This window comes from Monopterus albus, unplaced genomic scaffold (genome assembly GCF_001952655.1).
Source record: "Monopterus albus unplaced genomic scaffold, M_albus_1.0 scaffold4.1, whole genome shotgun sequence".
Taxonomy (NCBI): Eukaryota; Metazoa; Chordata; class Actinopteri; order Synbranchiformes; family Synbranchidae; genus Monopterus; species Monopterus albus.
The window spans coordinates 2,196,433-2,211,221 of NW_018127884.1; the positions used below are offsets into that span (position 1 = coordinate 2,196,433).

The 14,789-nt window shown below is 39.6% G+C and overlaps 2 protein-coding genes across 7 annotated transcripts; one reads left to right on the forward strand and one right to left on the reverse strand.

The window, feature by feature from the left end:
* Window positions 1-6: 6 nt before the first annotated feature.
* On the reverse strand, window positions 7-4,465 carry dcun1d2b (DCN1, defective in cullin neddylation 1, domain containing 2b). 6 transcript variants are annotated; one of them, XM_020607414.1, is made up of 7 exons: window positions 4,387-4,465; window positions 2,409-2,625; window positions 2,112-2,292; window positions 1,337-1,467; window positions 1,119-1,201; window positions 764-860; window positions 7-117 (listed from the first exon to the last, which is right to left on the reverse strand). In XM_020607414.1, the coding sequence occupies exons 2-7, from the start codon at window positions 2,581-2,583 to the stop codon at window positions 17-19; spliced, it is 768 nt and encodes a 255-aa protein (XP_020463070.1). In that variant the 5' UTR covers window positions 2,584-2,625; window positions 4,387-4,465; the 3' UTR covers window positions 7-16. The 6 variants fall into 6 exon arrangements, with proteins under 6 accessions (XP_020463070.1, XP_020463052.1, XP_020463060.1 ...); XM_020607396.1 differs by lacking the exon at window positions 4,387-4,465 and adding an exon at window positions 4,297-4,385; XM_020607404.1 differs by lacking the exon at window positions 4,387-4,465 and adding an exon at window positions 4,062-4,115.
* Window positions 4,461-14,765, forward strand: tmco3 (transmembrane and coiled-coil domains 3). The gene is made up of 14 exons (XM_020607314.1): window positions 4,461-4,547; window positions 7,333-7,646; window positions 8,227-8,394; window positions 9,779-9,958; window positions 10,150-10,350; window positions 10,484-10,612; window positions 10,830-10,922; window positions 11,477-11,663; window positions 12,364-12,481; window positions 12,591-12,786; window positions 12,945-13,095; window positions 13,189-13,268; window positions 13,354-13,503; window positions 14,195-14,765. Exons 2-14 carry the CDS (start codon window positions 7,389-7,391, stop codon window positions 14,306-14,308), a joined length of 2,025 nt encoding a protein of 674 aa, XP_020462970.1. The 5' UTR covers window positions 4,461-4,547; window positions 7,333-7,388; the 3' UTR covers window positions 14,309-14,765.
* The last annotated feature ends 24 nt before the right edge of the window (window positions 14,766-14,789 follow it).

Genomic DNA, 14,789 nt, shown 5'->3' on the forward strand with positions numbered 1-14,789 from the left:
AACAAATTCCATCTGCTTAATGAAGCTGGGACATAAACTGTGTCATGTTGCGCTTACTCCCCGTCACAATCGGCCGAGCAAACTCAACAAAGTCATCTATGAGGACAGGCCATGCTCCTGTGGAGAGGGGGTGAAATATTAGTTACACCTAAATGAAATGTAATGCATTGACTTAATTCATCAATAAACAGTAGTGTCCACACGCCAAATCATTCACAGATGCACTGCTGGCCTGAAGTCGTACAAGGACATCAGGAGGGGGGGAGATGCAGTGAAAACAAATAGTGTTATTTTCTTCATTTGTATAAATTTGTCATCTAGCAAATAATATATTATGATCAAATTGGTTATCATACTTTGCAGTATTTTTAAAAATCCAAACAAATCCAACTAAAACTGTAAAATCTATCTTATTTCAAAAATACAATTTTCATATTGAGGGCCATGGATGAATATAGAAGGTTGAGCAAAGTATTTTATTTAAAGTGTTTAATAATAGTTATTTAGTCAGAAAGATGTGATGATGCAGTTAAATCCAGCTGAATGAGTGAATCTGATAGCAATTTTACATATTCATGGATCAAAATGAATGCATATTTTAAGACCTTACTCTGACCGGGTGAATCAGTTTAATACATTTATATGACATTTGCCATCATATGACTTAAACAGGGTTACGCTGAATTATCAGCATGTCTTTTAATGTGACCACAGATCTGCTTATAGACTGCATCATTGATTGTCTTAAATAAAATAAGCTCACCTTCCTCGTCATAGTTGGACATGTCATCTGCAATCATATTGCCAAAGTCCAGGAGGAGGTTCCACGTGTCCCTGGAAATAGATCGCTTGTGATGCTCCTAAATGCAGCACAGTAACAGGTGAAGTGTAACATTATGGAGTAATCAGAAGACTAAAAAATGTGGTACATTGCAAATAAGTTCAATTCAGTCCATATTATCATCATCAGAGAGGTGTTGAACTCTGGTAATTTTTGGGGATGACATTTGTGGATTGTGCGAAAACTGTATGGTGTTTCTAATATTTTTCATATATGTAAACAAAGTAAACCAAACATTCTAAAAATGCCATGAAATGTAAAATATTTTCACACTCACCAGCAGAAAGTGGTTCCAGAGATCCAAGAACTTGAAGTGACCTGTGAGAACTAGATTCCAATAAGCCACAGCCATCTCTAGGTCTAGGGTAGAAAATAAAGAATTTTCAAGATTTATTTTATATTGAATGTTGGATTGAATTATCTTGTATTTTTGAGGTGAACATATGAAAACACCAGGATATCTTTTGGTGATGCGTGCTCTGTTCTTAGGCTTACCTAAACCCTTCTGTCCTGGGTTCTTGGCAAAATTGAAGGTAAACTGGTAAAAGTCTTTGAACTTTCCTGTGTCTTTAAGCTCCTGCTCTAGTCTGGGGAGGATCACCTTGAGTTTTTCAGGACTGTCACAGCTGGTGGAGACATTGAACACAAACAGACAACAAATCAGACTTCCAGAATCCTTTTAATGGCTGTAATGGTGAATGGCACATATAAAATTACCCAAACACAAAATCTCAAGTTTCTGACTGTGTAGGTTTCTGTAACAACACATTTTAAATTCATGTATGAGTCACATTTAAAAGAAAATGCTGTTTAAATTTCAAAATACTTTGCTCATAGAAACAAATAACATGGCTATACACAAAATTTTTAAGCTTATCATTTCATGTACATACTTTAATAAATTTTTTACTCATCATTACTCTTTGTACAATAAAGTCAGATGGACTTATTTGCTGACAAGATGTCTCCTATGTATGCACTAACCTTTAGGTCCCATGTGCCTTTTAAATGGAATTAACTGCAATGTTCCCTTAAGTTTGATTCCTTAATTAATACTAGCAATTTTAAAGCATTATTATTTGATATTTTTATGATTTGTGTACTGATTTGCACTATTTTTGTGTGCCTGGGTATTTCTCTGTTTTGGTTGCTGGTTGTGTTTTATGAACGTCTGTGAATATGTGTTGTGTTTTAGGAATCACATTTATATCTGAATAAATAAAGTTTAACAAATAAATAATAAATATATTTTCATGTAAGTGTTGCTCACCCTAGCTCAGCCATGCCATCTAGGAACTCTTTTCTGCTGAACTCGCATTGAGTGGCCGCTCTGAACTTCCATGCCACCACAAGTATGCTCATGCTAGCTGGGTCCAGGGTCAGGTCATCACAGAACTGCTGGATCCCATCAATCCCTATCTTATTTTCATCCTGGGGGTCTGCAAAGACAACTGAGAAGAATAAGCAAAATTGTGCCAAATTATAAGAGAAGAGACAAAAGGACTGTGCTGATCATAAACATATGATTTTCAAAACTTTATCCTAAGATTACTTTTGAAGCACTTGCCTTTGTATCTGTTGTAGAGCTGTTCCAGCTTCTTGCGGTCCACTGAGGTTTTCATGGATTCTTTATAATAGAAATCTGGGTTCTGGAAGTAGTTGTCTGTGGCAACTTCTAGTTTCCAGTCATTATGCATCAAGCAGTACAGAGCTGTCCTCTCCCCTGCCTGTGTGAAGGACATGAACTGCCGTACCTTGTCCTTCTGAGATGACTTCAACTTGTGCTGTAAAGCAAGCAGGCACCCGAGTAAGTACAGGACTAAAATAACATGTTAGGACTGTGGACCACCAATCAGCCCCCTCACACACACATTCCACCAAACCCATTTGACCAGAATCTGACCGATACTGGTATATTCTGGGAAGCTAAGGCTGCACATCAACATTTACACACATTACACAGCCTAAACTTCCTCAGTATTTGAGAATGCAAGGATTTGATGTTCTTTAAACTCTCTTGGTTGGAACCCATATATTATGACCTGTACGCCTACAAACAATTAAATAACTATCATACTATGCATCCAACAGCCTATTTATTTGTATAAGTGTATTAGGAGACAAAGCCACTTCCAAATGCACCACTACAAGATTCTGTAAACTTCTTGTGTTAATTAAATCTAAAGTATTGCACGTCTTTCCAGAACTGCAGACATGGCTTTCCCGGTGATCAAACAGCAATGACGGTGACTGGCCGGTGTTTAACGACCCAGTTTTCCTGGGAAAAGGGGCGTTAGATGAGCAGCCCACACCCCGACCCGGGGCAACCAGCGAGCTAACGTTACCTAAAAGGGCAAGGTACGTGCTGCAAGTGCGGGTGTCCGATCGCAATATCACCAACAACTGACTTTCCAGTTCCCTTGTATTCCCGACACACATCATCCTGATAATGCGACACTTGCTGAGGACAACACGATCCCCTTATTTGTTATGTCCCCTAAGCGTTAATGGCAGCTGTTATCTGGCTTTGGGCTTATTTAACAGGACTAAATAGCTGTCCCTGTGTTTTATTTTTAATTTTACCTACCATTTTATCACCCGCTGTTTACCCTACTTGGATATCACATTACCCGTTGTACGCATGCGCAAAAAGAACTGCACTGATTTGAGGATACTCTAATTATGGGACATGTAGTTTTGTGGCGCTGATCCCACGAGATCTGTGTTGGATATACTTAGCTTAACAACTTTCTGCGTTAACTGACAACTGCTTCAACAAAATGCTTAACTTTATTGATTACTCTGCCTCCCACTTAATTGGGAAAGTACACCCGTGCTTCGTTTCAACATACTTTAATTTTTAGTCTACCTCTTAGAGCAAGAACAGTCGATAAAAACTCAGCCTTAAACTAGTGTAAACTCAGAAGTTAAAAAACGATACAGTGTTAAATAACTTGTTTAGATGTGACAAAGTAAAAATGTATCCAAGAACAACTGTCACAATTTAAACGCCCTTGACACAAATGAGCGGAAAACATAACATCTGAAAACTACAACTCCCATATCAAATCTGAAAGATGTTTCGGAAGTAATCTTAACTTGGGTCGAAATTGTATTTTAACGAGATAACATTCGGAAAACAACAAATTATTCTGTTTTAGCTGCGGTTTATGTTAATGTTTCATTATGACATGTCTTCATGAGGTCTTTCGAGATCTACCTGGAATATAGCTATTTCTACCGTTAGCACAGCTGTGCTAGCGTTAACGTTGAGTCATGGGAGTGTGTGGACAGCTGGCTGGATCTGGTCTGACAGCTGCCAGGAATTTTATGGCTATCTTAGGTTTACCTACAGCTCCAGGCGAGAAAACTGGTTGAAGTTTAACGTTATACAATCTCAAACCGTTCCAGTTTCAATACGCTTTTATCCAACAGCAGTCGTACAGACATCCTACCTGGACGAAATAACGCTAGTCTACCCTCTTCAGCTAGCACGGGCCATGCGACCGACGCTTGGCAGTGGAAGTAAACATGAAGTTATTCACCAAGTGACTCGGTGAACGCCTGCAACGAGGCTATGTGGCAGGGAAGGAGGGGTGCCGGTGCTGGTGGTGCGGCACAACAACATGATTGTTCCCGTCTTCTTCTGCTTCTCCTTCGAGCGTGGAGTGGAGCCGAGAACCAGGGCAGTGCACACATTTCGCAGGTAGTTGCAGCCCTTTTAAAAACAACCTGTTTTCATTGATATGCTCGGTGAAACGAATGGAATAATGCGTGATTTCGACATTGAACAAATGAATGATTCCACCGATGATGGTGGTGTTTCCTGGTGTGTCTGAAACAGATACGTCTGTCTGTGTTAAGCTTTGTATGATGTTACTCTTGGTTGTCATGATTTTTATACTTCCTTGTATGCACGGTGTTTTCCTACATTAGAATGATATTCATGGTATTCGGCTGTTTGTATTTATTATGTAAATGTGTACACGCATCTGTCGGTACCGAGCGTAGATAAGTGCAGAGCAGTGGTGGAATACATATCTAAAAGTTCAGTTAACGGCAGTGAATATAGTACAAAATGCAGTTTTGAGCTTTTGTACTTTTCAATTTCTCCCAGCCAGAAGGTTGAAGGTTCGAATCTAGGTGCCTGTAGTCCACATGTCGAAGTGTCCCTGGGCAAGACACTGACCACCACTAGTTCAGGCGGTTGTCTGTTTAAAGGTGAAGACAAATCAATTAAAAGGAGAGTTTATAGTGGATGTAGAGTTTTTGTTTAGTTTAATTATGTCTTCCCTCTAATCTAAAAGGTTGAATTATGTTTTTAAGATCCCTTAAAATTAGAAGGAAACACAATAATGTATATGGGTGTGTGTTTACACATTCACATTGTGGAGACTCCCTTTCATTGTGGACTTTTAGAGTGACAACTTGGTTTAAGGTTATGAATATGTGTCTATGTAAAGCCCATATGAGGAATGAAAATGAATGTGTGTGTCTGTCAGTGTGTGTGTGTGTCTGTGTCTGTGTCTGTGCTTGCATGCTTGTTCCTTTCAGCGGCCAAGCAATGAACAGTGGTGCTATTGATTTCTAGCAACAGTAGTAGAGTGGCAGCAGCCCAATCATAGAAAGAAGGACAGAACAGGAGTTTGGAAAGTAAACTTTAGTCAACTTGACTTGTGCTTACAGTGGTGCAGGCCAGCTTTTATGTGATTTAAATGCTTCCAACCATTAAGTTGCGGTAGTAAACGCTTTCTGTGCAAAGCAAGAGGAGATGGCATATGTTAACAGTAAAGCAGTTTCTTAAACTGCCACTGTTCTTAGGCCTCTGTATTCCAAGTGTAGATATAAATGCGCCATGGCATTAGGTGTAGGCAGAACATGTGACATGCATAGTTAAGTGCACTTACTATTAGCCACACACACCTGCCAGCAGAGCAGGCTACAGCTTTTGTTTGAGCTATTCAGCTATGATCACACCCATCCTGAAGATTAAATCCTGTTTGGGGATAGAGCAACAAAGCAAAAGCACAGAATGGGCTACATAAAAAGAAATTATCAGCAAAAACATTATAGGACAGTACTGCCACTATCTGTGCTTTAAAGGGTTAGTCTGACAATTCCTGTATTTCTATAATGTTGTTGTTATCAACAAAACTCCATGAAAACACCAGAACAAACAATGTGTCTTAATACTTCCTCTTTCTGTCGTAACACTATGCCCATTTGTTTCTAGTAGAGACAGGCCTTTGAACACTAGCTGCAAATATAAATTTTTGTTTATAAAAAGACTAAATACATTTCTGTAACAACTGAGCATTGATAATTATATTTGGACAACAGTGGAGATGTATGGCACCACAAATAAGCTACATTATGTTTTGGATACACAGTCAGTGTTTGTTAGTTGGGCTGGACCCAATTATTCGACTATTCAGATATTTGTTCTTTGGGTAGGTAATTGGTTTTCAATTTTGGTATTCGAATATTCGAGGCATAAGGAAATTTCAATGCAGTTTTAGTTCAGTAATGAAGATGAAAGAGAACACAGTGGAGACAGCTCGATCTGCTAGCTGGTATAAACATCTATGAAAATGTTGGCGCAAATCTCCAAATACTATATGCCTACACATTTCTCAGACAGATGAGATATTCTAAATGTAACTGGTTACTTCCTTACCTGGAAAAAAAATCAAAACTAAACCTAATAATGTAACATAAAACCAATCTTAGAATCAAATATTCACAGATTCAGAGTTCCTAGATCAATAAATCAATAAAGTGAAACCTTGGTAAAACACAAATGATGCCTCTTTACTATAGTGAGGTAGATGGACAGTAAGAGAGAAATTAATTTTAATCAAAATGAGCCGTCTTGATGACATAGCGTTACGTGCAGCCAGCTGTGAATCAGATGCTCAGGGACCATCTACAAGGTGCAACACCAAAAAGAGGTACTACAAAAATATTCAATCGCTTCTCACTTGGACACATTTTTCAAAACTACGTATTGTGATATAACCAACAGGAGACCAATGATGTGTGAAGGGATTATGGTGACACTATCCTAAGAGTAAATATTTTTGTAGTATCTCATTTAGGTTTACACTTTGTAGACAGTCCCTGTACACTCTTCTTACACATTGTTGTGGGTATATCTAATGAAGCCCCGAGGAACATAATGTAAAAATACCCTGTGTCTGAATGTCAGAATGCCATCTTTTTAACACACTGATGAAGCAGCAATGTTACGTATCTCATGTCTGAAAACAGATTATTACTACTGAAGCTCCAAATCCCCAAAAATGCCATTCAGGACAGCCCTACTTGTTAGTAGGATCAATGAGTTGTTGGTTTGGTCTTTTTATGCAAGTTGTGGACAACAAGAAAAGCATAAGATATTACCTGACTTATTCCTTAAGCTTGTGTACTTTTTTGTTTTTCTTTCTAACAACCATGCTCTTCCTGCTATAATCTGTCTGTGTTCTTCCCAGGTGTCTTTCTCTTGATCAATCTCCCCATACTGGTGAAGACAGAAGCAAAAGTTTGGATGCAGGTTGTATGTTGGCTACTGTGCCTTGGCCTGGCAGGGACACTTGCTGTTCTGAAGAAGGACCAGGTGGCCCAGCATGTCATCACGCTTTATCAGAGCAAGGGGACCATACATGGCCGCAGCTGGGTGGCCCGTAACTGTAAGCAACTGGTGGGTCTCCTGCATCAGAAGAATGCGGTTATCAAAAAGCTGGCAGCTGCTGCAGATGCTGTTAGAAGAGCGCAGACCCTTTCGGAACCTGAGAAGCACTTCCAGGTACTAGACTGAGAAGAAATGCCAGATGGAGCCTTCTATTTGTATCAGGAGTTTGTGATTTGTTAGAACCTGTTTAGCTATATATTTATGGCCCATCACCCTGGTACAGTACATTGTGTCTGATACATAAGGTTTGCAACTCTTTAGGGTGGTAGGATTCTGTTAGCACAATAACTCAAATACAAGTTCATATGACAGAAAACTGTGAAAAATGCTTGTTATACCTTTCTGATGTCTTCAGATTGTTTGTTGTAATAAAAGATATAAAATTTACAATTATATAAAAGCAGTGCATTGGAGAAGCCACAAAAATATTTGGTATTTTTGCAATATTGGGGTTAAGGGGTTTCTTGTTAAATCGCTTTGAGACATTTCAAGACAGATCAAGCTAATTATTATTATGGTGCGTCTTCCCATTTTAACCTATGTTATTCAGCTTTATTTCACAGTATTTACTAATTTCAGTATCTTATGAAGGCATGTAAACTGCTCTTTTGCAGTATTCCAAAATGAAGACCATAGACTGGGGCAGATATTTTACAGCTTAGGGACAGACTGATATCTTTTTGTCTGGGATCAGGTTCACACTCTGGAGGTTTTCCAGAAGGAGCTGAATGAGAGCGAGCACCTGGTGTTCCAGGCAGTGCACAGCCTGCAGAGGGCACTGCAGGGAGACTACAGGGACGTGGTGAACATAAAGGAGACCAGCAGACAGAGGCTGGAGGCCCTGAGGGAGGCAGCCATAAAGGTGAGGTCAAAGTGGTCAAGAGAGACCTCTGCCAAGGTGGAGGTAATGTTTTTACCAGCATTTGTTGTGGTGGTGGGGTTTTGTTTTTGTTAGTTTGTTCACAGCAAAAAGTAATGAATGGTTTTATAATGAAATTGTTTGCAGAGGTAGGGTATGACCCATGGAGCTATCCATTAGATTTTGGTGGTGATCAGGGTTCTCATCATCCGGATCCAGGAATTTTTCAAAGGAATCTTCACTACTGGGCGATAGTCTCAATATTTTTGCTTAGAACTCCATTCACAGTGCCTACAATGCTTGGACAAAATTTTCACATAACATCCACATAAGCTGTACCACACACCAAAGTATGATCTGGATCCAAGTAATATTCCAGAAAGTTCACATTTATAGGACTCATGTGAAATTCACCTCTGTGAAACAACAAATAATGCTACAGACTTGCAACTAACACCAAATTCTGTCTGAATCACTACTGATTCAGTAGGATGTCAACAGATTTGCTGTTTATTCAAGTTAGTGACTGAGATCCAGAAGAAAACCACCATTCCTGAAATACTGTTTTTCTTGAATAACTTTCAAACTAATAGTGATATTGAAGTGATTCCAAATGCTAGGGCAGGTTTTCATGGTCAAGGAATCATGTTATGAGAGTCAAATTATCATGGGAATATTGGTGAAATTTTAAGTGTAACGGCATTATGGGGACATTGGCCTGTCACTCAGAGGTTCAGGCTCTCTGAGTGCTGTCTAGTTCATATTTTTGTGTATAAAATTTCAAAAAATTGAAAGTTGCCCATTACATGTTCTGCAAACCCAGAGTATTTTTCTGTGCAACAGTCTAAAACTGATAGATATTCTATTTAAAATGATATATAAAAGCAGCAAATCTTCACATTTGCAGCCAGAAACAATGTAATTTCTGTTTGATTGCTCACTAGGTTTTAACTAATCAAATAATTGAATCATGATTTTAGCTCTAGCTCTCTCTCTCTCTCTCTAAAATGTTGTTGCCCAGTTGAATGACTTTGAGCAAATCATGTATAACTGTACTGAAAGGTTGATACCCAAACCGAACACAATGGGACCTGTTGGTGCCCGAGGGCTGAGTTGGTTTTGGACAGAAATTAAGAAATCATGTTTGGGTTTGGGTAGTATTCGGTCACATAGGTCAAACTTTAGGTCGAATCCCGTGAGAGTATTTGGTGTATGTTTCCTCGGTATTGCTGCCACATGCATCTCTATTAGCATGTCTCTATACCTTCTTGCTAATACACACTAGAAGCACCATCCTTCACCTACATACACTACACCTTTTCCAATACCCACCTATACCGTCTTGCTAATATACACCTGTTTGTTGGGCTATGTTCTCACCCTTCAGGAAGAACAGGAGTATGTGGAGCTGGTGGCTGCTGAGAAGCACCAGCAGGAAGCTCTTAAGAGTGCTTTAGCCCAGAACAAGACTCTGTCCATACTAGATGAAATACTGGAGGATGTCAGGAAGGCAGCAGACCGGCTGGAAGAGGAGATCGAGGAGCATGTCTTTGACAACAACAAACAGGTAGGCATAACGCCACAAAATGTTGATTAATTTGGAATTGGTCCCTAATGTATATTTAGAAGTTTAGCCTTTATGCAACACACAAAATAACTGTACATCCAAGTCCAGCCATAAGACATTTTAAGAATGTAGGTACACAAAGTTGGTCAACAACATGCAGATTGCCTCATTTCATACTCACTGTTGTGTAGATGAAAGGAGTAAATGTAGAGGCAGTGTTGAGAGTGGAGGAAGATGAGGAGAATGGAGGGAAGAGGAAGAACAAGTCCAAGCAGAAAGAAGTGGAGGATGACCTGGGGCTGAGCATGCTAATTGACTCGCAGAACAACCAGTATGTTCTGACTAAACCACGAGACTCAACAATACCAAGAGCAGATCATCACTTCATTAAGGTCAGCCATTTGTCCCGCTGATTTATGGTCTTGTTTGATCTAGGATAGATAAGAAGTGAAATCTTTGATAATACTTAGAGTAAGGCAAGCTCCATAAACCTTCCTTAATTTTTCTTGCTGTATGTACGTGCAGGACTTGGTGTCACTTGTGATGTTGTCCCTACCTTGCGGGTGGATGTGTACTCTGGTCAGTCTTCCTCCAATGTTTGGATATATCATCTGTGGGGTGCTGCTTGGTCCTTCTGGCCTCAACAGCATCAAGGTGTGTTTATGTGTGTGGGTGTGTGCGTGCACATGTAACGTCAGCATGTCGGATCAGACTTAAACAACAAAACCAGTTTTAACTAGGCAGCACTCAGCTAGTGCAAACTCTGCCAAGGGCAACTATCTTTCCCCATAATGGCATAAAAGCAATATTCCCATGATAGTTGAATTTAGTGCTAGTTGCTCATGTCAGTGTCTGTCTCTGTGTGTTGCAGTCTATGGTCCAGGTGGAGACTCTGGGGGAGTTCGGTGTATTCTTCACTCTCTTTGTAGTGGGATTAGAGTTCTCTCCTGAACGCCTTCAAAAGGTAAATAAAAGGAATTTTAATTCAGGGTTAAAATTGTACAATAATGCACCTTTTCATCATTGGAAGTCAGTGCAGGAGTTTAAATAACAACTTAGCAGCTCTCACTAGTGTCATGCTTTATGGGTACATCAACTGAAATGACCTCAGGCTAAATATTAGTGGCATATAGTATAAAGAGTAAGACCCTGCAAAATCCGCAAGAGCATTGACGGTGTTAACTGCATGTTAGAAAGTTGATCACATGCCCACAAAAACACAAAACTACTATATATGACACAATATGAACACAAATTAAGTCTTGTCATTGTGTCATTTTATTTTTCAAGTGCGGAGGTTTTGCCCCTAGACAGGAGGTGTGGGGGGGCTTTTACATGTTGGTACCCAGGGGTTGATTGTCTGATAATCCCGCCATGAGTTATGGTTGCATAGTGATTGTAATCTTTACTTGGTGACACAAACCTTTTTAAGCAAATGAATGATACACAAATGATGACTATAAAGTGGCTTGACTCTTGATTCTTTTCAGACTAATGGTAACATGACTGTGTGTGTAGGTATGGAAGACATCAGTTCAGGGGTCGTGCTACCTGAGTCTACTGATGGTGGGGGCCGGTTTGTTGTGGGGACACATCCTGCATATTCGGCCCACGCAGACTGTCTTCATTTCCACTTGTCTCTCCCTTTCCAGCACTCCTCTAGTGTCCCGCTTCCTAGCAGGAGGAAGCAGGGGGGACAAGGAAGGTATGTTAGTGTGTCTGTCTGTACACATTAAGAGACAAGAGGCAAAGTCCTAGTCAGTACAACCCAAGACAAAACACAGTACCTTTAGTAGCATTTAGCTATGCATATAGTTTTGTTTATTCTATATTTTATATTTATTCTTTTATGATATCTAACTTTAGCCTCTTCCCAGTACAATTGAGATAAGTAGAATTTTGCTTGTGGTGCTCATATAAGACATACTGGTAATATCAGTATTACTCTGGGTAATCCTCACAGCACAGTGTTTTGTGTTCTTCAGTAATTCTAAAATTTAGTTCACCTCCACTTCACCTACTGTGGTGAAGATAGATATTATATTGCATATACCTTGGCAAATACAAATGGTAATCTACAAAGTAACTATAGCAGTAATGATAGCTATCAGACAAATGTAGTAGAGTAAAAAGTACAGTATTTCCCTGTGAGATGTAGTGGAGTAGAAGTATAAAGCTGCATAAAATGTAAGTACTAAAGTAAAGTACAAGTATGTCAAATTACAGTACTTAAGGAGATACACATATTTGTACTTTCCACCACTGACCCTTTCCATAAAAGAGCATTTGAGACTAGTAAAATCCAGTACTCTGCTGCACTGTAACTACATTACTCTGACATATAGAAATATAAATACTCTTTTCAGACTAAAGATAACATGACTCTGTGTGTACGTGTGTGACAGGTGAGCTAGACTACAGCAGTGTTCTTCTTGGGATGTTAGTGATGCAAGATGTTCAGCTTGGCCTCTTCATTGCTGTCATGCCAACTCTGATCCAGGCACAAAGTGGAGATTTGGACAAGTCAGTTAGTATTTTTGTTTTTGAGTGTGCCTTTTCCCCTCAAAACAGACACACACACACACACACACAGAAAGCTTTGCAAGTCAGTGTTTTTCTCTATGCCCCTCAGCTTCCTGTTTGGAAGTGTCCGCGTACTGTTTCTCCTGGCTCAGGTCCTGGTGTCTCTGGCTGTTGTGCTGCTGTTGTGTTTGTTATTCAAATTGCTCCTGATCGGCCCCTATTACAAGAAACTCTATGCTGAGAGCAAAGGCAACAAGGAGATCCTGGTGCTGGGGACGGCAGCTTATGTCTTTTTCATGTTGATGGTATGCATTTTGCTTTTTTTAATTGGATGCTTTCCTGTCTTTTTTTTTTTTTTTTACATTTTTTTCCATTTCTTTACAATTATGTGAGTGCAATATTATTTAACCTCTTGTGGTGAAGCTGTTTGTGTTGCCTTTGCTCTTCCTGACTGGTTCTCTAGCTAACCGAGTTTCTGGATGTTTCTATGGAGCTGGGCTGTTTCTTGGCTGGAGCATTGCTCTCCACACAGGGTCACCTGGTTACCACAGAGGTCAAGGGATGCATCGAGCCAATCAGAGATTTCCTCGCTATCATCTTCTTCGCCTCTATCGGTCAGATCCATCATAACAATTTATGACGGGCCTTTTGTACCATTTACTTTGAGACTTCGCTCAATCATCTTATGTGTTTGTGTGATGCTGCAGGTTTCCATGTGTTCCCAACATTTGTGCTCTATGAACTCACCATTCTGCTGGTGCTGACACTCACACTCGTCATTATGAAGGTACCAGACTTTTCTTTATCTTTTGCTCGTTTCCTTCCACAGTTCACCTCTATTATGCTCTCAGTCCTTCCCCTTTTCCTTCTAGTTTCTAATGGCCGTGCTGGTGCTGTCGGCGATCTTGCCTCCAGGCTCTCAGCACATACGTTGTATTGTCGCAGCTGGCCTCGCGCAGGTCAGCGAATTCTCTTTTGTTTTGGGCAGCCGTGCACGCCGAGCTGGCATCATCTCCAGAGAGGTAAGTGATGACTTGTTAATTTATGTTTAGTTATGTCATCATATATTTTATTTTATCATTATTAGTTTATATGATCATAAAAGGTTTGATTATTATAAATGCTGCTTGTGACCAGGAAATAACACATTAACCTAAATGTGAAGAGATCATGGAATCCATAAAAATATTTGCAGCATGAAATGATATAAAACAACAACAATGTTCCGCTATAGTGCAGTAATTTACTTTGCATGTGGTGTTAAAATGAAAGATGGTCCTGAGTTGTAAGATTTACTGTATTTACAATCAAAAAAAGTAAAATCTAAGCAATACAGGAAAACTTTAGTTAAGCTAAAAACAGTTAAGTATTGTTCTTTTTTTAAGTAAAAGTATAGTAGAAACTGAATATTAATATAGTTATATCCTCCTAGTATACTGTACTTTTTTGGAAAATCAGTGCTGAGATGAAATTATGAATTAGTTTTTGGCAGTTGTTGCAGAATAGAGATCCACCTGTGGAACCAAAAAAACAATGCTGAATTTTCAAAATGTAATTTTTCAGCATTGTGAACTGAGAAGACGTGTCTATCAGACTCAGAGCTAATGAAACCAGCTATCTGGCAAGATATCACTTTTAATTTGGACGTATTAATCCTTTGAACTATTCTTTTTTTTATGTGTAACTATATAGGCCACATATCTTTTTGCTCAGGTGTACCTGCTGGTTCTCAGTGTCACCACGCTCAGTTTGCTGCTGGCTCCGTTGCTGTGGAGAGTTACCACACAGAGATGGGCTCCCCGGGTCGAGCACAAAACAGTCACATGACCAGACTGACTTCTGGGTTAGGAGGCTTCCATGTATAGTAGCTTCTACAAATTTAGTAGCAACATAATGAGAAGTAGAAGTTAAGTCTGTTTTGGCTGTTCAGAAAGTGTTAGCACACACACAACAGTATAATGTGGTCTGCTGGACTTCTGTTTAACAGCACGAAAATCACCATCAGCTACATTTTGACTTTCATGATTGTTATAAAGACCCTCTGCTACTGTTTGTGTCTGTGTATGGACCTGGACCAGTGTGACATATAGGTACTGTAGATACCCTATACTGTATGGGGACTTATTTGTTAATGCATAATGAAACAGTTTTAAATTACACTATCGCTGAACCCCTTCACTCTTTGATCAACACTCTTAAAGTCACAACAGTATCCTTCCATCCATCCATCCATTTTCCTCCGCTTATCCGGGACCGGGTCGCGGGGGCAGCAGTCTAAGCAAAGATGCCCAGACTTCCCTCTCTCCAG